We start from the raw sequence: 25,596 nt of genomic DNA on the forward strand, positions 1-25,596 counted from the left end.
GTTCTCACGTCCGTGTGATCCCTGTCGCCAGCACTATGATACTGTGAAAATTGGTAAATGTTGTGATTATACTTTAGCTTATTCACAAAGAGATTATTTCATTCCTTTTTGGCTTGTGAATATGGTCTTTTTACCATAACAGCACACTTATAATATTAGATATCTGAGGTCGAGAGAATATTTTTGCAATTTTCCACTCATTAGGAATTACATCACATTTCCTGTCAATTAAAAATTTCTAACTATTTATATCTAATCCTGATCCCGTAGAATTTGGTTTGACTGGCGAGACTACTGTCACTGTTAGAATAATCTATTTTTCAGTTGGTTTGTAAATAATAAAAACAAATATTGTATTGAATTCGAAGCCCACTTATTTTCATAATCATAACAAAAGTCAAAATTAGGAGCGCCGAAAAAATACGTGATGTTAATTCAATTTCACTGTGTAATTGTGATTTCACATAAGAAGTGCTCTTTTAAACGATAAAAATGCCAGCCTAAAGCAAAGACAATTATATCCCGTTCAAAACAAAAATTAGTGACTAAAAAAAGCGAATATTTTTCCCTGATCGATATTCAATGTACATGGAGACTACATAAAAATAAAAAAGTTACGATGAGGTAAGTCGTTTATTTCTATTATATTTCGAGAACTTTTCTAATTGATCTCGTATTATACGTGATTACTCAAGTGAAAATTGTTCATAATGTTTTTCGACGATATTCCCTCACAATGGAAACTGCAGTGGTTATGCTTATCAATGAAAAATTGTTCACTTCCGTTGGAGCGGTGACTGGATCTCCACTTTCCTTTAAAATTGATTGTCCCTTCGTCTTTAAACTAAATAAACCATCTAGGGAAGACCAGACTCTCCATAAGCCTCATGTAGCGTTTAATAGGCCTCGGCTGACCATTTGTTCAGACGAAAGCAACATTTGAAAACGGGTGGTAATTTCGGGCGTTACCGCCACCGTTGCCCCAGGCGAACTAAACATGTTTCAACTTGAAACGGCTGACACGAACGCGATGCATGATGATTAAATAAATGAAACTCAAACCACATATGCATCAGACATTAAGCTAACAAATACAGCTAAATTAAATGTTTACAGAATAAATTATGAAAATAAAAAATTGTTTGACTACTTAATATTGGACAGTCTTAGCATAACACTTATCTTATTTACGTTTTTGCATTCTATTTGTTGAAAATTTTCTTTGCTTTCTAATTTTTTGTAGCCCACTATTTATGCAGAATGGAAGTAAATTTCTGTAGCTTTTCAAATTTGACTGCACACATATAATTATAGGATTTTATTGCAAGGCAATACTTGAGAACTGAACAATTAGGCAGTGAAATAGGATGCTGCACATTTAGTTGATGCAATAATCTTGGACTGTTTTTCTGCAAGACAGGTTGTGTTTTAATCATTACGTTGGAGGTGTGAATATCTTGGAAGTGCACTGTTCATTTTCAAAAGAATGGAAGCCAGAATTAAAAGGAATGACGAATATCATTCTTGAGTGTGTTCCTGAAATGTTTTCCAGCTCTTTACTTTTGCATTATCCTTAGAACCTTGGGGACTATCATTAGATAAGCATACGCCCAAGCCAATAGCACATGAACAACGCGGAAGAATGTGTCTTGACGCTTGGTACTATGCTGCAAAAATGTTCATAAGACAGGCATTATTGAAAAGCAAATCAGAAGAGATATGAAAATAGGCTTGGAGAATATCTGCTCGAATTCGCGATATTTCAGAGGCAGAAAGAATTCGGCAGGGGAATGGAAAAGGATCAACGAATTTTCATGTCACGCGTATGTAGATTAAGAGGAAGCATTCCGTTAATAACGCTGATCCATTGGCTGTATTGATATCACGTGGCCGAGCTCGCATATGAAGAAGCAAGAATAAAGAAGATAGAAAGGGAAGCTCGTCAGTCATTACTGAATAACTTTATATATATATATATATATATATATATATATATATATATATATATATATATATATATATATATCTTTGAAAAGGAACGCTAGTCGGCGACGCACAAATATACTATAAAAACACAGATGTAGATTTTTAAACCATAAAAACACAAAGAAAGGACACTCACATATGTTGTTTTGACGTTTCGACGGCACGGCCGTTGTCATCAGAAAGAAGAAGAAAAAATATATCTATATAGCAATCAATAAATGAAATGAATTATTTAAATGGCGAATACTATAATAACTTTAATAATATTCGGTAATTTTGACTAGAAATTCATTGGGAAAATTCGCATTAAAATATGCTCGACGAATGCAAACGAAAAGTCAAACATTAATGCATTCGTCGATTTTGTTCAGCAAGTATTACTTAAACGTAAATCAATTGAACAAATATCTAATATTCTAGACTTGATATAAGATTCTATGTGGGCTTTATTTGAGGGGCATTTATTTGAACTGACCACGCAGAGCACGTTTAATATTTGGGAGATCAGGAGGTCGGTATTCGGGGTATGAGTAAACTGTTTCACTGTTTTGGGTTGGTACAAGTATTAAATGAGTCAATACAGTGCTCTATTTGATACTTTTCTTCACTTAATTAACAAAAAAAGAAAGAGTTCTTAATTCTCTTCCTGTTTAATCTTACGTAAACTGTTTGATTTTTGATTGCGTTTGTGTCGCGCCATAAATCCCTGTTTTGAGCAATTTCGGCCTTCCTTTAAAGCAATCAAATGGGGAAATTCACGATATCAGGCATTTGTCTGCAATTAAAAATGAAATAGTTTCAACTTCTTATCATCAATTGCTCAACGGGAGAGAGAGATGGATAGAGAAAGATGGTGTTGTGTACGATCGCAGGAAAAGTTCCATCCTTTCCCAAATTACATTTTAGCCTTTTCTTTTTTTTATTGAGATATGATTAGAACGGTACCGGAATTTTGAGAATGTGATTGCGACGCTCAAAGGATGTATTAGGCATTTTGGACAAAGATCTGTTGATTGGTCCACGGGCAGGGAATCAGTGTCTCTATGGTGTGTGTGTGAGAGGTCCTTGAGCTCTCCATCGTGATGAGATTGGTCACAATACAAAAGATTTCGCGAGGAGCATCCCTTTGAGTCGTACCTCAGCAAACTTATCAGTAATTTATCCTCTTGATTATGCAAGGACTTTATTTTATGTTCCCTCGATCCGTCAGAAATTGCCTTTCGTGTTTTGAAGAATATGATTTCCCATTAGACTCCAATCCATATTGATTTCTCTACCCAAGTTGATAGAATTATATATCTACGATTTTTTATAAATGTCGTTTCCTGTTGGATGACGAAAAACACTCGGAAAACAAAATTTTCTTCCGTTCACCTGGAACTGCATCGAGTGATACAAGAATTCCTGTACTGCTGATTTCATATCTGCACAAATGCGAGTGTCATGTTTATACATTAAAATTCAGGAAAAAATGAGTAGCTTTGAAGAGGATTATACAGGTAAATGTAAAATGTACCCGTAAAATGACCGCCATATCATAATATAATTTTAAAGGTTCGTAATCGTATCGCAATATTATTTAAAATTGTGTGATGATCCACGATGTGGATATGTGGCGTAAAATAAAATTAAATATTGGAGTGCCTTCAGAATGTGCTTAATATATTTTTAAAAGCTTATTCAACTACTCCTTTCTGCTTAGTAATTGTAAGAAATAATTTTAAAAATATCAAATCATACGTGCAAAGGATATTATATCTTTGATCTAAACATTTTGTACCATTGAGTAGGTATACATGATTATTACAGGGGCAAAAATAGCCAAATTGAAAAATATTATTACCTTAAATTATAATTTTAGGATACAAAAGTGTGCAGTTACTTATTAGTTAGAAAAAATGTCGGGCAGATATACCAAGCTAAATTTTATAAAAGCTATACAGGGTGCGTTCCAAAGGTAATGTAATTGAATTTTTCGCACCGCTCCTATTGGCCGAGATGCGGCCAAACCACTTGGAATAGGTTGGGAGGGACGCTAAGCTTTGCCGCGAAAACGGTCTCAGTGCTCTCCAAGCTGTGGGAGCGGCAGGGTGTCAGTTATTGTAAACCTCGGCGTGCCGACCGTGTCACGAAAGACCAAACGAGTGGAAATTTCAAGTGAACTTTTGCAAAATATTGCATATGAACCTGATTATTTGGACAATGTCATCACTGATGATGAAACCTAAGTTTTTGAATACGACCCAGAAGCAAAACGCCAAAGCTTTGAGTGACACACCGACCCTAGGCCCAAAAAGAATGAGCAAATAAAAAGTGAAAACAATGCTTATTGTCTTTTTCGACAGCTAAGGAGTGGCCTATAAGGAGTTTGTTCCTCAAGGACAGACAGTTAACGCTGCCAACGACGTGGATGTGCTGTAAATACTCCGATAAAGGGTCATCAGGACGAGAGAAGATATCTCCATTACCTGGCAACTACATCACGACAACGTGCCTTGTCACAACGCACTACGAGTCCGCGAGTTCCTGACCAGACACCAGGTGCCAACGCTGCCCCACCCCCCTATAGTCCTGGCGTCACCCCAGTAGACATACGTTTGTTCCCTTGGATCAAGGCTGCTCTGAAAGGAATCAGTTTTTCGTCGATAGAAGCGGTCCAATCAGCCGTGACGAAGACCTAGCGAGAGGTCTGTAAAAGACGCCTTCCAGGGCGCGTACCGGTCATGGCAGAATCTGTAAAAAAATGCGTCGAGGCCTAAGGACAGTTCTTTGAAGAATTTGAAGTATTTGTGCAAATCTACATATGTAGCGAAGGTTAATACTGGATGAGCTAAGGAGTGAGAAAGGGTTATCGGTACTTTTTCATATACATGAATACGCTGAGGAAATATTAATGGTAGAAGGCATTGAGCAACATTGTGGCGCAACATGATGAAGTCTCGCTGGCCGATGATTAAGCCGTCTGGCAGCTAAAGGATTGCAGTCACTGTTGAGTGCTCTCCACGAGCAATTTTACAGGTTTGTCATTAAAATTAACTACGAGAAAATGAAAGAAAGTGTTGTCTTAAGAAGAATGGAAAGCAGGTTAAACATCAAATTAGAAGAGAATAACCTAGAGACGGTGGATCAACTCATATACTTGTGAAGTATTTTAGAGGAAATTTAACAAAGTAGTGAAGACATTAAACGGAAAATGCCAGCAACAAAATGAATATTTGCAACAAGAATAAAAGGCCGGCACGCAAGGTGAAGATATGAAGAAAAGATCAGTAAAGACTTTAAAATGGAAGGCAACGCTGTATGAATGTGAAACCTGAGATTTCAGACAAAATGATGAGCGTTGATGCTTTTGACTTGTGGTTGTGGTTAATGGCGGATAAGTTAAATTGGGCAAACAGGAACGGAAATGGATTTTTATAGGTGAAGAGAGGAAGATGCATGGGGAAATATACAAAAAACAGGAAAACTGGATGAAGGAAACGTGTTAATTAGTGAGATATTGAAGGTCCTTATAGAAAGGAGGATGTTGCATTAGGTAGAGGAAGAGAACAGTTTTCTGAAACATTGGTATAAAGGCAGGTAGAAATAGAGAAGAGGTGAATCAGTAAATAATGCGGAGTAAACAAGAGGGAAATTCTCTCGATATGGGGAGATCAATGGTCCTCTGTATCTTTTGCTATCCATTTACCTAAAATGTTAAATTTCCTTCTAAATGTATGTATTTGTGTTCCCACAGCCGCATGGACTACGTAGGTTTCAGTTAAAAATCTCAAGTTATACATCTAAAATAGCTATCGAAAATGCACACCGAGCAAATATCTAGCACGATCTACCAGTAATACCGAATGCGTCTGGAAATCCGCTGCTACAAACCATCTGGGACTATGATCCCGGAGAGAAACACACTTATACACTGCCTAAAGATATTACTCGCCTATGAGTCTTTACTATGTCTTTTAATTTTAAATTTTCTTCGTAGTAATAAGCCGCTTCACGGCCGAACGGATCTCTTCCTCCGTCCTCTAAGTTATTTCAGTATCATTGTATCCGCTTCACGGTCTTGCTGTCACCCGCTTCCTCTTGTCCAAGTGTAATTTCCCTCTGTGGGAAATGGGCGACCCTCGCCTCCGCTTCCTCTTTATACCGTTCTGTGCTCAGAGTGTGCCGGTGGGCAGTTAGTGCTGTTAGTGACGTTCTTATTTGTACTTGCTTGTAAAACGCCGTTCCCTGTCGGCTTTCTTTTCTTGTTAGACTAAGAATTCATATTTTGTTCCTACTTTTAAGTTTCACTTTCTCGCAAACCGCACTTCCACCTCAGCCATGTTTCTTTCCTCAATGCCATGCGTTTCTTATGTACAATGACCGGTAAAGGTGGGACTTCACTCACCGGGACGGTTTATACTTGCCCGCTTGGGCAGTCAATGAACTTTTGTGACTCCAAGTGCATACTCGTGCATGTCCTCCGACAGACTGGCCATTCCATGTCGGCTATAGAGTGTCGAGACAAACCGTGGTCGGCATTTCATTTTCGATAGGTTTTGCAACGCATTGCCTCTATAATCAACTTTCTCCAATCGTAGCACATAAAAATGGTTGCTGCACAGTGTGTATCAATAATAAATAAGAGCTAAATCAAGGTCTACATCCTCAGGCGGGAGGTCATTTGTGGACGTTGTAGCAGAGTGTTGATGGAATTTTTGGAGCGGTAATCGAAAATTTATGCGTGAAAGTTATTTCGGTACCTCTTTCAGCATAAAGAATTTCAGAATATTCATATGATGCCGTTCTAAGATTGATACATGTTTTGGTTTTACTAAATTCATCTCATGGTACATTTACGGTTGCATGGCACCGAAAAATTGGTTTGGAAAATGATAACAGCAGATTATAAATTAAAATTTTTGGCGGCAATTTGATCTTAGTATTTCACGTCATTACTCATTTGACTGATTACCCATGGAGGCTCGTAAACACTTGGTCAATCGCTTTCAATAATCAATAGCGCGCGCGCGCCTTGTCACCCTCAACCTTGAGCGAAACGTCCAGGTGTGCCAGCGTTGAGTGTAGAAATCGCGAAGGGTGGAATGTAACATGCTTCCATAGTCGCAGTTGCATGCGTAGTTCTAAAAAAAGAAGTAATAGAGTTTAGAATGCGAAACAACACAAAACGCTGAACTTCTTTAAAACGCTGCTACTCTTTTGTAAAAAATGTCATTGAGAAGAGTGTGTACATATATAGGTGACGGGCATGCGTTTGTGTACGATTTTACTAAATGTTCACACGCCCAAGCACGTGCTTGTTTGTATTTATAAGCATATTATTTATTTGTATATTCATATTCATTGTTATGTGTTTTGCTATAATAACCCATTCTTTCCGAATGACCTCATTCATGTTCTGTTCATCTGTTTTTAAGTTTCCCTTTCAATCCCTCGTCCCTCTCCGCGGGGGCAAATTCCTGCTACCTGCAACGTTAGGTCGCATTCCCTGCCTTTTAAAGACTCTTTGGGGGTAGAGTGTTTCGTGGTGCATTTTCATGTGGTGTTTCAATTTCTTGCTTGTTGTGTCCTGGCTTCCGTGTTGTAGGATGGCTTTCGTGCTGCATCATGGGGTGCAGTTTTTTAGTTGTTTTGCGGTATATGTGTTTGCATGAGTATTGGATGAAGGGATTTTTGCATGAGTGTGTGCGCTGCTGTGGGTGTAATTTTCCGTGTTGTTTTTTTTGCATGTGGTACTTTTCCTTTTTACGGTTGGTGACCTAACACCCCCCGCCACACGCCCTTGCGGCGGCTTGCGGGGTATTATGTAGATGTAGATGTATGTACGTATGGGCTCATAATTTTGCAAGTATGGCCGATATCCTAACACTGTCCATACATACCCACGTCGTTACTTCTAGGGTATCTTTTAAATGTATATAGGTATATCAGAATCAAGGAAAGAAGCTGCAAAACGTGAATGCGCATTTAAAATTCAAGGGTTCATTTATCATAGAATTAATGGCTATGGCATGTGTATTCCAACGGAAGAGTGTCAGATGCTTGGGTATTTTGAACTTTTTCTTTTTCACAAGCTTTGGAAACTTAACACTTTTATGTCATCTGAATCGAAAACCCTTCCCGAAAAATACGATTCCATTTCATTCTTTTCAATATCAGATTTTGCTTTTTCAGTGAAAAGCTGTATACTGAAACTACTACCTTGATCAAAAAGTTCCCGGAATAACCACCGTGTGGCGCTCCCATCGTTCCGATTTGAGTTCTGTTTTTTTTGTTAAATTGGTACATCTGTTGTTGATATTCCCTTTAAATCTTAGTGTCATAACTTGACATTTGCAAAAGTTACGTAGCCAAGAGTACATCTATCTCTGTGTGTGTTGGCGATTTTTTACAATTGCAGAAATGGATTTAAATTTGCAACAACGAACTTGTATTAAATTTTGCGTAAAAAACGGATTTAGTGGCGCACGGACGTTGGAAATGTTGGAAAAGTGTTTCGGCAACGATTCTCTAAAAAAAACGGTCGTTTACCAGTGGCACGAGCGGTTCAGAAGTGGTCGTGAGTCAATCGAAGATGATGAACGCAGTGGCAGACCATCGACATCGAAAGTCGGTGAAAAAATTGATAAAGTAAAAGAAATGTTGGTCAATAACCGCAAATTAACCATCAGAGAAATAGCGGAGGACTTGAACATTGCCTATGGATCCGCCCAAGACATTGTGGTTAATGATTTGGGTTTCCGTCGTGTAGCATGCCAAAAGACCTCAATTTCATGCAAAAAAGAGACCGTGTTGACGTCGCAAAAGACATGATTTGCGAGGCTGAATCCGATCCCACATTCATCAAAAGGATCATTACTGGAGACGAGACGTGGGTTTATGAGTACGACACGCAATCCAGACATCAGGCAAGTGAATGGCGTTCACCAAATGAGCCGAGACCAAAAAAACCACGTCGTTTTCAGTCAAAAAAGAAGGCAATGCTGACGGGTTTCATGGATTACAACGGTGTAGTGCATCATGAATTTTTGCCAGAAGGCCAGACAGTAAACAAAGAGTATTATTTGGGCGTTATGAGACGTTTGCGTGAAGCAATTCGCCGAAAGAGACCAGAAATGTGGGCAGAAAACTCGTGGATTTTGCACCATGATAACGCACCGTCGCACAGTGCTTTCATTATTCGTAATTTTTTGACGAAAAATGCAACAAATACCATCCAACAGCCACCGAATTCACCTGATTTGGCTCCCTGTGACTTCTTTCTGTTCAATCGAGTTAAAAAACCATTACGGGGAACGCGTTTTAGCAGCCGAGAGGAAGTAATGGAAAAATCGCAGGAAGCACTGATGGACATACCGAAAACCGAATATAAAAAATGTTTCGAGGATTGGATCAAGCGCTGGCATAAGTGTGTTGCAGTCGATGGGGATTACTTTGAAGGGGACAATATAGATTTAGATGAATAAACTTGTATTTTTAATTTTCTGAATAAATTCCGGGAAATTTTTGATCAAGGTAGTATATCCATGTATAAATCAATCGGAGTCAAATCGAATCAAAGCTACGGATTTTCAAGACTTCGATGGAGTGAAAGAGATGCGTTCGTTTCGGTTGGAAACAGAATGCAAGGGGAGGAGTTTGGTTGGAATTTCCGAAGGTGAGGGCGGCTATTGGCGCCGTTGCAGCTTTCTGCGGTGGTGACGGGGAGGAGGCCGTATAAGGGTTTGGGCGATGGACGGCGGCAGCGCAGGATGGGGACGGGAGAGTTCGGACGGCAATGAAACAGGACGGTCTCATCGCCACTTATCTCTCCCCGTTGCCTCTATGAGAGGAATACCCGTGAAAGTAATAACATGCACCTCGGGGATGTATAAATTGCACCATTAATGATATCTCCAAATTCGGCAGAAACGGAGATATCATTGATGGCAGGAGTATAGAGGACAAGACGTTCATTATGCTTCGCCTTCGTTGGAGATACCAATCGGACATAATATCAGCCATGATTAATAGGAAATTAGGGAATGATTTGAAAAAAAATATTTTTTCACTCGAAAGAGTAGTATTTGAAGCAATATGGAGTTCCTTAGCGAATGGAAAACATTTCTTTCCTCGTATATAAAAAAAATACTCCTCTCAATCATTATTCAATTGTTTTCTCTGAGTAGGTGTTAAACAGAGTGATGGACATGTAGAATTCTCGCCCGACTCCTCTCCTCAATTCCGTTTTCTCTCTAATCCTTCCTTTTGTCTTCTGAATCATATTCTGCTCTTTTGTCAAACGCCTCTCTATCCAATTAAACCGAGTGTTCCCTCAATGTGATCGTGATCCATCCAGCCCAATTAAACGATTTCTGTAAACCAAACAGCACCCTCAAGTCAGCAGGATTTTCTCTTTTTCATTTCTTTTGAGGCTGGTCCTATTTCTCTGCTCAAATTTACACCGCAACTACTTCTGGAAAAACATATGCTCCGACTTAAAAAAAAAGCCTTTGATCAAGCGCTACGAAAAAGTCTGATGAACCAACTAAGATTATGTGTACTCGATTATTCATTCGTGTGTCTACATTTAAAAAGATAAAAAAGGTGCTAATTATTGGTTTTGTTGAAAATACAGAGGCGTTCATCAGGGAAATGTGAACGGTCACCTTTTTTTCTCTCATAAAATCAATGATGTTAGCTGTGAAGTAACCAACAGTACGCATTAAATCATTTGCCGATGATATGGTCATCAGCTCTTGTTCAAGCAATCAAAGGGACTGCGAAGGCCTTTCTAGCGCTCTTAACAAAAGTGGTGCTTGAAGCCAGGAGCGGGATCACCAATTTAACCTGGAAAAATGCGAATTAATTTATTTCTGTGGAAGGAAATCGATAGGCCCTTATGCTCCAGTCCCGGGGAGATAGGCAAACGGATAGCGGACCAGCTAATATTGCCAATGAAGTGAGCTGTCGGCCGCCTTTCCTAACTTCTACTAAAACCAATTCAAATTCCAAAGATTTTATTCGGAAATGACATTGAACCTGACGCGGAGAATACACGTTAGGAGCGTCTCCGCAGTTAAATTAAGGAATTAGTGGTCAGAAAACTAATTTTTGGTAAATTCTGGAATGGAGAAGTAGTGGAGAGTAGGTCTTTTGCATTGGCAGAACGTCATCTTGCGAGGCGAGTGTTTTGCAACATGCGCAGGACTTAATTTCGGAACTTGATATGAGAGAGAGAAAAGCGTCCCGCTCAGGGAAGAATCACTGTCGGAATGCATCGCATCATTTTCTCAATAGCCAGAGCTGAGATGGGATTGGAACAACAAGGAATGCAAGCACAAGAGACCGTCAGTTGAATACTAATCTTGCCGATCAAACACTGACATCGAGAGGGTTAGGATAAATAGCTATTTCTACTTCATAAAATTATGAGTAATGCATAAGGATATTTATACTTCATCATATTGATCCGTAACGGCGCTTATTTATTTTTTAAAAGCATGATTTTATTATTATCCTTCTGCACCATAAATTAAAGATTTTTTATGCGTTGCTACTGTAAGGAATAAGATTTCAGAACATTTATTTAGCGAGTTTCATCATGTTTAAGGTGAAAATAGTAGGGAGAGGTGCTTATACAAGAAAATAGAGATAGAAATATGAATAGAGGATTGAGGTTTAAATTGTGCATAGATGAATGAAAATGGTTGGTAGTAATGACGCAGGAATGTTAAAAAGTGAGTGAAATGAAGAGTGGCAGCGGCGTTGTCGCCTTAGGCTTTCCTTGAGCGCATTCCGAAGATGAGATGCTGTTTTTATCCGTTGAGTTTATGAAATTTTCCCATCTTTTCCGAATCCATTCTAAAAAGAATAATCAGGGGAATTATCGGGCAATTAGGTGAGTCTTATGATGGAATTGAGGCATAACTGAGGATAATAACGGGGCGAACCGACCAAAGAAAACATCCCTTAGGTAAATACGTATCAAATTGAAAGATCTACGAGAGGCGCCATAAAAGTTATGGACACTCGCGCACGGTGAGATGTATTATATAATAAATGTGTTTCTGTTTGCTTGATCTCGAAAAGGCTTTTGGCCGAGAATTGAAAGATAAGGCAATGGAAATGAGGAAGTAGCGAGGCGGAAGAGCAGGAGATACGTAGAATTGGGCACTGGACGTGTCATCCCGAGCCTAGATGAGTCTTCCTTGTCTATATAAATACCTTTTGAGGGCATGTTCTTGTTTATGAAATTTCTCTACTTAACTATTGGTCAAAGGTTTTCTGTGTTGTAGGCATGGACTAATGGAATACCAATACTTCTTCGAATATTTTCTAGATCTCGATTGCGCAGGTTCATGTTTGTTATGTTTTCTCCCACTCTCCCGCAGACCGCATTGATTTCATTTTTATCTCAAAATCGAATTCATCCAGCAACTTATATGAATTGTGGGGCGCCTTCTTCGGACACTAGTTTTTTGCACTCGCCCAGAGTATTACCTTGTCGTTTATTTTCATTCACATTTTCCCTCGTTGCTTGTCACCAATTAATATAATGAGCGAGAAAATTATTTGATAACGTGTTTTGTCTCTTCCTTGTCCTTATCTTTCTTTTGTCGGCTTCTTTACCCGTACATTGCTTAGAACACGTGTCAGCTCGATGATCGCCAGCAAACTTCCAGAGCTCTGCAACCTTCCCATCTTCTCCCGCCGCTTTATAGTTCTTCAGGGGTTTTATGGTGTACTTAACCCTTTCCTAATTTGGGAGTTCTGCGCCTGGGTGTGGTCCTCCCGGGTCTTAACAAAATCTATGGAATGGTGGTTAGCAGTTAAGGAGTTTCGCAACAACTTAATTTTTACAAGGACTCAAGTTCATATTTATAAAACACGGATCAATAATCCATAGCATCATCCGTTGGTTGCTGCATTCTGAAAAGAGCGATCAGTATGACTCAGGACGAGGTAGTAACCTTCCGTCGCCTTAACTTGACGAAGGCAATATATGTTTGCGGAGTGAAATCAGAGGCATTATTGAGAGGCCGGAGAAGACTCGTGGCGAGGAGCGCAGTGGCCTCCTTCGGATGTTTGTGGTGGAAGACGAAAGAAATTCCGCGATCATCCCCACCCCGATGCGGTGCAAAATCCAACGAGGAGAGTATGTGCTAATGAGCATGTACAAAAGCTATCATAGGGTACGTTTATTAATTTTATATGTTTTTAAGCTAATTCAAAAAGGCTTTTGAAAGAATGAATTGTGAAAAATTAATGAGTATATTGCAGAAAATAGGAATAGATTGGAGGGAAAGGAGGCTAATCCGCAACCTGTACATGTCTCAGACTGCACAGGTGCGAGTGGGGAACGGGGAGTCCGGTTGGGCAGTGTTAGGAAGAGGTGTAAGGCAGGGTTGCCCATTATCACCGTTGCTGTTCAACCTGTATGCAGAGGAAATGATTAAAGAGGCATGGGAAGAACTGGAGGTAGGAATGAAAGTGGGCGGGGAATCCGTAAAATCAGTTAGGTTCGCGGATGACCAAGCTTCAGTTTGTCAGTCAGCCAAGGGGTTGCAAGCATTGCTGAGAGAATTGGAAATCAGTGCGACAGGTATGGGATGAGAATCAATATTATTAAAATAAAGGTTATGAGATATTCTAGAAAGAAACAGGCTAAGCTAAGCTAAACATTAAAAGAGGAGGGCAAAAAATGTAGCATGTGGAACAGTTAACGTATCTCAGAGGTGTTTTGGACCAACGCGGTCAAAGTAGTAGGGACGTAAGGAGAAGAATTACGTTAGGTAAAGAGGCTTTCGCAAGGAGGAGGGAGTTTGTGACAGGGACATTGAGTAAGGATGTTAAGAAAAGACTCGGTAAAAACTTTGATATGGAGCTATGTACGACGGGGAAAAGTGGTCACTGAAGCAGGAGAATAAACGTAGACGGGAGGCTTTTGAAATGTGGATGTGAAGAATGGAGAAAGGGTAATGGACCGAAAGGAAAACAAATGAGGAAGTTCTAGGTATGGTGGGCGAAGAGAGGGGCTCGTTGGGAGAAATCCTATTGAGGCAAATGGATGAAAAGCATGTTGATTGGCAGTGGAATGCTGACAACTGTAATACACAGAGATGAAGAGGGACTTGTGGTAGAGTAGGTTGCTGAACTGTGTTTTGTTAGGAGCAACAAAATATATATTTGGTAGTTATGTCCATCCAAAGCCTACCCTAACCGGTAGATAACATAATAATAATAATTACGCTAATTGCAGTAGTCTACCGGAATAAGGTAGGCTTTAAATGAACTCAGTACTGATAAGCACCTTTCTTTTGGTAGTTAATAATTTTTAATGGAGGCGAATGGCAGCTGAGGTCATTTGCTTCGGTCAAGTTAGATAAGTAATTTGGCACGATTTACGGGTTACAGGTGGGTAGTGGTAAGAAATTCGGCTTCAGAATCAGCCAGCTCTTGTCGATGGGCGCCAAGGAGTCCGCAATTTAACTTCCGATCCGACGGACGGCGTACACCCCAATGACGTGCTTTGTGCGTGGCACCCAAATTGCGATCGGAATGCCTCTGAGAAAATCCAGCCACTGCCTCAAGTACAGTTGGCTTAGTCTCATTTATTTAACATGGCACAAAGTATCCTTAAACCTCATATTACATATTGCAATTCCTCTTTCTTTAGTTCTTCATACTTTCTACCTCCCTTAATTTCTTTCTAAATGCATTTACTCATTCTGAGTTACTTTTACAGGATTACCCCCTCTAATAACGACTTCAGGATCCCATTGTCTACCTGCATCGCCTGCATCCACTTGTCTCCCAACAACTCATGTCTTCCCCTTCCATCAGTTGATCTCCGTTTTTTTCCTTTCCGTCGATTTTACGTTTTCCACCCAACTGTGGGCGTGGAGAAGGATGGAAAACTACCCCAATCATTTTGCTTAAATGGCCAACTTTTCGTGCCACACAAAGCCACGCTCCATGCCAAATTTTTTACTAGTCTTTTCTTGAAATTGTTTCTCAGTGTTCCTGTGACAACTCCCTTTTCTTCGAGAAAGACTCTTTGCCTAACGCATTCTTCTTCTGATGTCCTCAAATATTTTGACAGTCTTGATCGAAAACAGTTCCCAGATACGTTAACTCATCCACCTGACCTAGGTTTTGCTCTCTAAACTTACCATCCAACAAGGCCTTATCTCTTCTCCAAAACTGCATTACATTCTTCTACATTGATTCTCGTCCCATGCCTGTAATATTGATTTTATAATGGGCTCATATACTAATGTAGCATTCGACTGACTGGCCCACTAAAGTTAGATAATCGGCATATCTATCTGATTTAATGGACCCCCCAATTAATTCTACTTCTGCCTCCATCCCTTTCCATGCTTTGTTCAGTTATTACCGCATTTCTATTGAAAATAACAGGTAATAGCGGGCATCATTGTTTCACTCCCATGCAGACTCTCCATCTACCGCATGAAACTGAGCAGATAAGTGGCCTATTCTTGAATTTCAATAAGGGATTTGTTGAATTGCCGCGCCAAAAATTGATATGCAAGCTGTGAAGGTATGGAATGACCAATGATGCAACAAACTGTATTAAGGATATCTTTGTCAACCGCAAAAAAGGTGGTGGTAGATAACTCAAGTTTCAATTATGTGAGAGCAACAACCGGTGTTCTTCGGGCTAGCGTCTTGGCAACTCACTCTGTCTTATTAATATTAATGATATCACCTCATGAATAAAAAGCAACCGAAGGGCTTTCTGACGATACTATCCACAGTGAAATGACAACCGACTGAAAATTGACTGAACGATTGGGTGTCGCGTTCGTATCGGATCCTGCATGGGGAAAACACACGCAGTATTTGTGGATGGCCCAGAAGAAGCAGCCAGTCATCTAAAAATCTAAGAAAATACCCCGCGATCCTACAGAAAGATGGTCGACGGAGAGTGTAAGAACCAGGTGGAAAGCGTGAATGATAAGGGAGGGGGAAGGTGTTTAAGGATAAGGGGGAAAATTACTACTCAACATCCCTGAAAAGACTTGGTTGGCGGTGCTCACACGTGTAGTATGCATGTTAACCGAACACATAGTTTTAAACAGATGCTGATTTGACCCATTATGAGAACAATACATTTTGCACTTTTCCACGGATGTATTTGTAATTTAAAACGCGTTTTAGTCAACGAGTCTCATCGAAACATCTTCAGGTACAAGACCTGAAGATGGGTCGATGAACTGAAACGCGTTGTACGTTGCAAATAAATCTGTGGAAAAGTACACATTTTGTTTTCTCCTAACTCAGAGCTAGGTTAAATCCATCGTATAGTTACTAATCATATGGCTTTATACCCGATATACGTAAAATGTACATTAGCCTCTCAATTACATGAGCAGGACAGGCGATTTTTACAGAATGAGAGAGAGAGAATGCCGAACGGCTAGAGTCAAACATTCGTTTTCCCCGCGCACCATTCGCAGCACCATAAAAGGAGAAGCACGCGTTCTTCGGACATGGGTGGGCACTGGCGGGAATAGTAGGCAACACACCAGCTACCATCTCCCTCGGCTCAATATCACGGCTGATGCCCCCTCTCCCCACCACGTGCCAAGTGGCGGCGAGGTGTCGTAAAGAAGTAGAGATAATGCTTTATATGAGTCGTACTTCTTGCATGAGTAGAATGATGACTGGTAATTGGTGACTGAGGTGCACTCGAGCCCACCCGTTTCCATGGGTTGCCTTATTTTCCATCTTTGTCTCCTCGATGGAGTGGTTCCAACTCGTATGATATCCGTAGTCCGATTAACGAATGCTCCATGAACGGCGTCCGGTCGCCGGCCTTCCACGTCCACTTTCCGTGGTTCTCGGGGTACCGTGTGTTCTATTATGTCGACGTGAAGTGTGGAATTTAAATGTAAAGGTATGGAGAGGAAGAAAAAAATCGACCAAAAATTGTACGGTTAAGGAAAATTTGATGAAAAATCTCCGTATCTTTGAAATGAAGTGGTTGAATAATAATACGATAATTATTATTCAGCTCATTTTGCATTATTACAGGGCAGTAACAATGCCGGTTGTTATTATAATGGTATTGTAATGAGGAAAGGTATACTAAGTACATGTATAGTAGTAGTATTTACTTAGTATATGTAATACTACATATACTAAGAATATGCCAACCAATGTTAATATTTATATTGCATTAGTCCGAAAACAGCACTTCGGCATTTACACAATGGTATAAAAATATTAAAATTACATACATACAAGCCCTAGGCGGAGGAAAAACCTCCTCGGCGGGAATCGAACCCGCGACCTCTAGGTTGGTAGGTGAGGACGACGCACCTTCAACACCGGGGTCGGCATTGGCGAACGAATTAGTAGATGGGCGATTTTTAAATGTGGTTAGGAAAAATGAAGTATGTAGTTGGCATCGATGCCTGAGTAAGGATGAATTCATAGGATACCGGTACCTGGGTACTGGTTCTATGCACAAATACAGAGGAACTTAGGCACCGAGTAATACCTAAGCTCTCCGTTCTAGGTACAGTGGGTACCTTGGTACATAACGTGGCTGTGTTGGTGGTGGAGGTGGCCGCTCCAAGATTTATATCTGTTATCAGCGCCATCTAACATATAAAATTTTACAGTGGGTGGGGAAACCATTTACCTTAGCCCGTAAAATAAATTTTAAGGTATGATTTACAACAAAAACGTCCCATCCTTGTGGCAATAATTCTTTTCTCCGAAATACATGTCCCATATTATTTAATATTCCGAGTTGGATCTCAGAAATTTGAATAGGACAAAGTTTTTAAGCGAAGCGTACTTTTACATACGGTTGCCCTTGTTTTCTCGACATTGAATGCTCATGTTGTCGGTTTTTTGTTGATTTTAGCACATCGATGGATATCCTCGCCAGTTACATTCTCCGGGAAGGGATGTTGTGCGCCGAGCATGGCAAAGAAGAGTCTGATTGGGTGGTGCAGCAAGGGTTGGATCAGCGACTATAATCCGCCACGTACAGCCAGAGCCCTTGTCGCACTAGTGGGCCTCCAATGGAGTCTTCAATGTTAAGATTCTCATGGCCCCGAAGGCGAGGCCGCCGACGCTAAGAAACGCCTCCAGTGACGCTTGCAAGGCCTACCTTCCGTTGTCACAAATGGCATCTTATGCTTTGGAACTTATATACTGAATAGAATACCCCGCTGTTCCAGTAGATCAATCTTTTCGAAACTTTCGGATTGGAACACAAATGCATTTGACCTTTTTTTGAACTTGCCAGTCCTAATTTAGACCGTGAGGTGCATGCCTGATTCGCCGCTCTGTTTTCATGCAACTCGTAATGAAGTTGGCTAGTTGGATAATGGAAATGTGTCTTCGTGGTGGTCTTTGGTTTTCGTTTTGACGACGTGGAGGGGCCGAGATTCGCGGATCCGTCTCTCGTCTCCGTCCCCCCCCCCCCACACACACACCCGCTATCCGTCGACCCCTTAGTTTCCGGGGGGGCAGGCGGTCGAGAAGTGCCGAGTGACCCCGGCATTGAATTTATCGGACCCGCTGCTTTGTTTCGCGGTGCCCTCACCGCATTCTCCCCGGAGCGCGCACACCCTCCCTGCCCCGCCGGTGTGTGTGGCGCCCCGGGAACGTCTCTCCATCTCCCCTCTCATTTCCGCCCCCGCCCGCAATTCTTGCACGCACTCCTCCAGCCCCTCCCCCCTCCTCCAGCCCCTCCCCTCCCCCAGCCCCTCCACCCATCCCCCCACTCCTCACCTCCCCCCCCACTCCTCCCCTCCCCCACTCCGCCTCATCCCGCAGTCCTAACTGAATTCCTCCAAGATGAACCCTTCGCCGAGAGGGGAGTGCGTTCAGTGACAAAATTGAGTTGAGGATGGCTGGGCGAGCACCCAGGGGGAGCGGGCGCGGCGGTGGTGTGGAGGGGGAGGAGACGGCCGATTCCTTCCTCCTCCCCCCGAGCCCCTCCCAGGGGGGTTGGGGACGGGGGAAGGACCGGGAGAGTGAGTGAGAGGGCGAGGGGAGAATGGGGGTAAAGGACGAAGGTGTGCTCGGTGAAGTTTGCCCCCCTTTAAAAAGGACCCTTTTCAGTTGAGCAACCGTGGCAGCGTTCTCCAGCCATCCAGGTATATTTTCGGGGTTATTTAGACTCTTGAAAAATTATTACTTTTTCCCTTACTTCCCTAATTATTTGTACTCTCTCGATATTGCAGCACTTAAGTCATTAAAAATAGCACGCTCACAAATCGCTGGACAATTTCACTGATTATTTTCTCGATTCTGACTGCAGCTTTTACTAATTCGAGTACGTTCTCATAGTTTTACCAGTCGAAGACTGCCTCACGGTTTCCTGGTTTGGGCTGGAGAATGTGACTCCCCGCCTTTAAAGTACCTTTTCGTTGCTATCAGAGTAGATGTTGTTTTCAAAATGGTTTTTTCGAAGAAATGCATCATTAAATATTGCCGTCATCTATTCGTTTTCTTTATTTTTAGGCGAAAATGGTGCAAAGTGTTCCATAGAAGGTTAAGACGCGGACCAAATAAGCTCGTTGCTCACTCTGTACCCGGAATACACCTTTTAGCAGTTTCTCCCGGAGGTAACCCGGAATTTAAACAATCACGGTTGACCATTGAAACGTAAATAGCAGCTTACAATGCATAGTAATCTGATATTAATGTGCCTCATCCGCGACTATCTGTATATGTCGATGAATATGTGATATTGATGTTTTGTTTTCTTTTGAAAAAAAGTAAGAATAAATATTAATTATTTCATTCTCTAACTTTATTGGTTATGTATTTAGGTAGTTTTAGCTAGTGAAATTTGAATGCGTAGTTAACAAATAGATACATATTCCGTGATCATTTCCTTAGACGTTGCAATTTCGTATTGAGACTTTGGTCCTCAAAGGGTCATAAAATTTTAAAACCTTCAAGGATTGTATTTCTAGTTGCATTTCTATAAAGATTCTGGTTATGACTACGTCTTACCTAAGACGCTCAATTATCAATTAAAGCTTAAGATCTAATAGCTTAATAGCTTTTATTTGCAGCGTCAGAAGAAGGCAATTATCTTAAGGTCCTTACAGAATTATGCCTCTAAGATGAGCAAGGAAATGGATGAGGAAATCGCATGATAATTATTTCATTTATACGGCATGATAAGTGTCCGAAACCACTCTTCACTAGTATTTTAAAATGAATTGAAAATAAACGTTCATGCATTAATTACTTCTATACTGAATTTAATTTATTTATTATCGGGTAAAGAGCACTGGATTAATGACGCATCCATGTCTGGTTCAGTGGAATGACTATTCTCGACTTCAGCTACTGCAAGCACTCATATGACTAGCATACAGGGTGGGGCAGAATGGACTCCCTAGTTTAAACAAAATCACTGAAGAGTGCGCAGGTTAATTAGCGCAGTAGGAGCAGTGATATTAGCATTGTGCTTATACGGTAAACCTTTTTCTTCCTTTCTTTGATATTTCATGGTAAGCATCATGATATCGCAAAAATGTTCATTCCAGGGCAAAAAGTGTGGACTCTCTGCTACAGCATTTGCGAATGAATCGCGTAATGTAGATGGCATTGGCAAACTCATGCATCGAAAAAAAAACTCAATCGGTTCACGCAAAGATTCTGGAAACGCAAATGTTTATGCATTTATTATGAGAATAATGGGAAGAATCAGCCCCAGCCGTACTCTTACTATTTGTATCTGGGTTTATATCTTTGTTAGGAATACATGCTGGCTAAGATGGTAATAATAAATGTATTATGTATGACGTGAACGGTAACTACGGCCGTATGAATATTACGGGAAGAATCATCCCCAGCCGTAATCTTACTATTTGTAAGAGTACGGCTGGGGTTGAGTAATTTGATTGAGGTGTGGTGTAAAATTATATGTAACAGCTAATTGTTTTTAAATGTATCTTTATTTTTTCTTGCTGATTGATTGACGTTAATGAGATGGGGATTTTCTTGTTTTTTGAAAGAGATTTGTGTTCTGAAGTTCCCTTTAAGTGTACTTTTGTTTTACTTACTGATTTTATATATTATATTTTTTGATTAATTGGGACTTGTGTGCCACCTGACACTGTGTATCTGCACTTGTAAGTTTTAATAATATTAATAATCTCATTCCATCGTTCTGCACTTCATAATTAACACTACCCGCGACATGGGGATTTGACTGGCTTTTTAATTCAAAGGTCGTGCATTCGAATGCCTCCCCGTGACGTGCACGTTGTATTTGTCCCAGGAGGTTATTACTCGAAGTTAAGTGTAGGCTTATGCAAAGCCCAGTCGTGGACAATTAACTCCAATAAAACTGTATATCGGACTTTATTACCCACAGTAGGACTTCTTGTTGGGGTCGTCCCGGCTCAAACTCCCAGTGTTTATGGTGGTATATGACCTAACCCTTTAGAGGGAATAATATCGAGATCTAAATGCACTTCTTCAACCGTATCGCTCTCGGGAATCGTGCGAGAGCGATACGGTTGTCTTCGTTTCCTTCGGCGGGAGATAGCGAGAGCCTCGGAGGCCCTCGCTCCTTCCCCAGCGGCCCGCGGGGCCTTCGTTTCCAGAGGTTGGGGGGTGGCAATCCACTTCGAATCCCTTTCCACACGCAGCGCCCCCCTTCCCGATGGTAGGCGAAAGCACCACTGGTGCTCATCCTCCTCCACCACCGGTGGTCATTCTTTTGTTCTTTGCGACGCGGTCAATGCGCGGCCCCCTCAGACTCCCCCCCCCCCCTTCCCAAACACGCAAGCCCTCTCTCATACACGCACGCACACGAACACACTCACGCGTAGAGTATCTTTTCCTGGCTCAACAATGCACACCTCCCCTCCCCCCCCGCGCGATCCCCCTCCGCGCCGGACCAGCGCGGTGCTACCTCATCCCGCCTCGACTCTCCGGCCTCAGCCAGAGGAAATCGATTTGGTCTTTGTTGGTCGAAAGGCCTGCAGCTGGGGAAATGGGGGAGGGGTTTTCGGTTGGTCGTGGGGGAGGGAACCGGACGAGGGCCATCCGGGAGAGAGCGGGGGGGGGGGTTGGTTTGAGGGTTGGTCGGTAGTGGCTGCGGGTAGTGAGGAAGAGCGGGGGTGGGGGGTGCTGAGGTGAAGGGGGAGGGAGAGAGAGGCTTGTTAAGATTCTTGAGGTCACGGGAGAAAGGTGGAGAATTTAAGGAAGCGAAGAGAAATGAAAGGGGGGGAGGGAGGGAGTCCGCATGCTTTTCATCACCTGGAAGACGATCGCGTCCTTCTCCAGCTGCGTCCGCTCCTTGAAGATTTTGTTGATGATGTCCAGGAATTTGTCCCTCTGGAGGAAACTGGGCCCGTCCTTCTGGAAGTGCTCGATGAAGTCGTAGAGGATGAAGTAGGTCCCTGCGTGAGAAAGAATACGAAGATGCCGTGAGATTTCCATCAATGGTTTCGAGTATTGGGCATGAAGGAGGAAGAGGAGGTGTTGTGGAACGCGTGGGTTCGAGGGAAAAGATCGGTGGCTGGAATTGGAACGAGCGGACAAAGGATCCTCCTCCTCCTCCGCCTTGCCGATGCTGACGATGACTTCTACATCTCCTTGATTCCCCGCAAGCCGCCGCAAGGGCGTGTGGCGGGGGGTGTTAGGGCACCACCCACAATTAAGAAAAACAACCGCATGCAAAAGCCACAGATTTATACAGTCCACAAACAAAACATAGTATACATTTATTTAAAAACCCTTAAACTCCCTTCACACTTCTTCTGATGTTTCGCCCAATGCATGAAAATGTCGACACAACAGACATGAGAGGAGAAGAAAAACCGTTAGGCGTCCGCAATTCGTGTTACGATGACACTTGTAGGCTTGAAATATTGCCATTCTTTCATGTAACACCCGTGATGCATAAATACTTATTTAACATTCGAAAAAATACATTCTCCTGTATTAGGATTAAGTTTAATTCACCTAAAACATTCACATTCTAAAACAATGTATAGGAAAAAATAATTTAACGCAGGAATCTAACTCTACGGAATAATTCTGATACCATAATGTAATCGATAGATTTGTAATTACGGAATAGTCATAAACTGCCGTATAAATTGAAAAAAAAACTCTTGGTCCTCGAAAGTTGTAGAAAAATTAGCTACAAATGAAAATTAATTTGAATGAAATTGAAAATGAATTAGCAATAAAAATTTTTATTGCGTGTGATGTGAACGGGTCACATCTAAAAAGGGACGTGTTCACGTCACAGTTCACACGTTTCTTCTAAAAAGAAGTGCTTTTCGAAGAATGAGGGTTAGAAATAGATTTGTTGACTCGGATAAACCTCGTAGTGCGTTGCATTACGAGCCTAAATTAAGTGTAGCATAAATTTCGACTGTGTGAAACAGAAATAGTTTCATTTAATTCCCTTCGAATAATTTAATAAATATTTTATAACTAAAAATAATAAAAAAATGTTGATACTGCATGCTTGTATTGAATCATACCCTGCCACACGCCCTAGCGCTGGCTTGTAGGGCGCCTTGTAGGAGATAAGTAGTTTGATGTCTTTCTCTCTCTTTCTGTCTTTCTCTCTCGCTCTCTCTCTCTCTCTCTCTCTCTCACCCGCACACATTAGGGCTTTTGCATAATTACGTAGCTTAGTGTATTTATTTTAACGTTTTGTCATGAAATCAAAATGAAGTTCTTTCAAAATCGCCGTGACAAAAATAAGATGCGTGTATTATGGACAATTACTGCATGTCATATCAAAAGCGATGTCTTGAAGGGATTGATGTAGATAAAGATATACCATGTGTATATAATTAAGCCTACTACACTAGGGAGTAGCAAAATATCTGCTGGTGTTATCATCTCGAATTGTGTTGAATAAAAATGCTCTAAAATGTCTGTTTAGGTTGTTAATGAATGTATGAGAAGAGGAATAGGGACCCTCTGCGACACCGCTACATTCACGTCTACCTAGAATCAACTCAGCCCATCGAAGAATATTTTTTATTTACCGTCAGGGGAAGAAATCTCTGATCCAGTTTGCAATTTTACGTTAACAGCATAATATATTAATTTATATATTAATTTCTCGTAATAGACCGTCGACAGCTTTATTCAAACCTGAAAACACTGCATTCACTTGTGCATGTATTTCCTCCGATTTTAGAATAACGTGAATAAAAAGGCCAAATAAGGTATCAAAATGATGTCCTTTTCCAAAACCCGTATTGGTTACGGAATTCCTACTATCAATAAAGCCCATTATATATATTAAATGGAGAATACAATGTATATTTCCACTGTCCCTTAAAGACAGTGGAAAGATACATTGTATTCTACATTAAATAAAAGGAAAATGGAAAGATACATTGTTCTCTTCATTTAATAAATATGAATTTCCACAAAGTTGAGCCGGGAACAATGGAATATCCATTATGTTTAGCTAACAATGATATCTCCTGAGATTTTGTTGTATATCGATATTAAAGAAACGGTCTTTAAGGACTGGGGTCCTATCTATCGCCATCTTGGCAGAGAGGGGTCGTGTGAGCTACGTAGTCGTCTTCTAGTCGCGAGGCATTGAACCTTCGTCTATCGCATTGTGAATAACTATTTTAAAATTAGGTGTGATGTATTCCGCAAGTTCCTTCAGTATTCTGGCGGGGATATCCTCCGGATCTGGGGCTTTATTATGTTTAATATTTCAGAGCTCTTTTTGTATTCTTCCTTTGGGCAATAATATATTTTTCACGAGCTCTTTATGTGTGCGAAGGACTTCTTCTTTTGCGCTAATATTTTTAATGGAGACGTTCAGAAAAAAATTGCCTTTTCTTTTCGCTGTCTGTAACAATTTCGCCATTTTCTGCCTTCAAAGGATGTACAGCTGGACTCTTCCCTAGTTTTTTTCCAGACGTAAGACCAAAGTTATTTAAGGTTATTCTCTAAATATTTGAGTTACAGTTTCTGTTCAAGGTAAGGCTTTGCGCATATTTTTTCGTTTTTTTCGCGACAGTATCCGAATTTTTCTTCTGATGTCTTCATTAGATTTTTGTCGTCTGTTTTCATAATATGAGGGCATATTTCTTTGCCTCATAAACACCGCTTTAACCAATCTGTTCTACCACCCTGGTCCCTAATTACTGCGTTCCAATTTGTGTGCATTAATTTATCTATAACTTCACGCACATTATTTTGAAACTTTTCTTAAGGGTGCTCTGTGTCAGTACAGAGAGTCCCCAACTTAAATAGAAGTCAAGAACAGCGTCGGTGAGCGAAGCCAGCGCTAGGGCGGAGAGCATCATTATTTAAGTTGATGAGAGGCACCTCAAGGTTTTGCATGCATTCCTTTGAAGACGTTCGCGAGCTTGTCTTTTGAAGGCTGAACGTTTGAAATGGTATTGGTCTGGGAAGAAATATTTGTTTTTGACGTGATATACTCTGCCTTGCTCAAGTTTGCACCCTTTTCCTCGTTTGAAGAGCACTTCTAATGTGCAATCACCGCTACAGTTTTTACGATAGGAAGTTTTAAGATTTGGAGAAAAATTTGCCTCAACCGGCACTTTGCATTTTGAAGTATATTAGCATTTGTTAGAAAATTACTTTGCTCATTTG

General features: G+C 41.0%; 1 protein-coding gene across 1 annotated transcript in view; it reads right to left on the reverse strand.

The window, feature by feature from the left end:
• The window catches only part of LOC139694740 (acetylcholinesterase-like), a 190,207-nt gene that overhangs the window by 29,880 nt on the left and 134,731 nt on the right, over positions 1–25,596 (reverse strand). Inside the window, exon 4 of the mRNA XM_071593242.1 lies at positions 22,243–22,385. Within this exon, the coding sequence (XP_071449343.1) occupies positions 22,243–22,385 (143 nt within the window). The remainder of the gene's footprint in view (positions 1–22,242; positions 22,386–25,596) is intronic.

The sequence above is a fragment of the Hetaerina americana genome, unplaced genomic scaffold (assembly GCF_022747635.1).
Source record: "Hetaerina americana unplaced genomic scaffold, ioHetAmer1.1.p SCAF_54, whole genome shotgun sequence".
NCBI classification, from domain to species: Eukaryota; Metazoa; Arthropoda; class Insecta; order Odonata; family Calopterygidae; genus Hetaerina; species Hetaerina americana.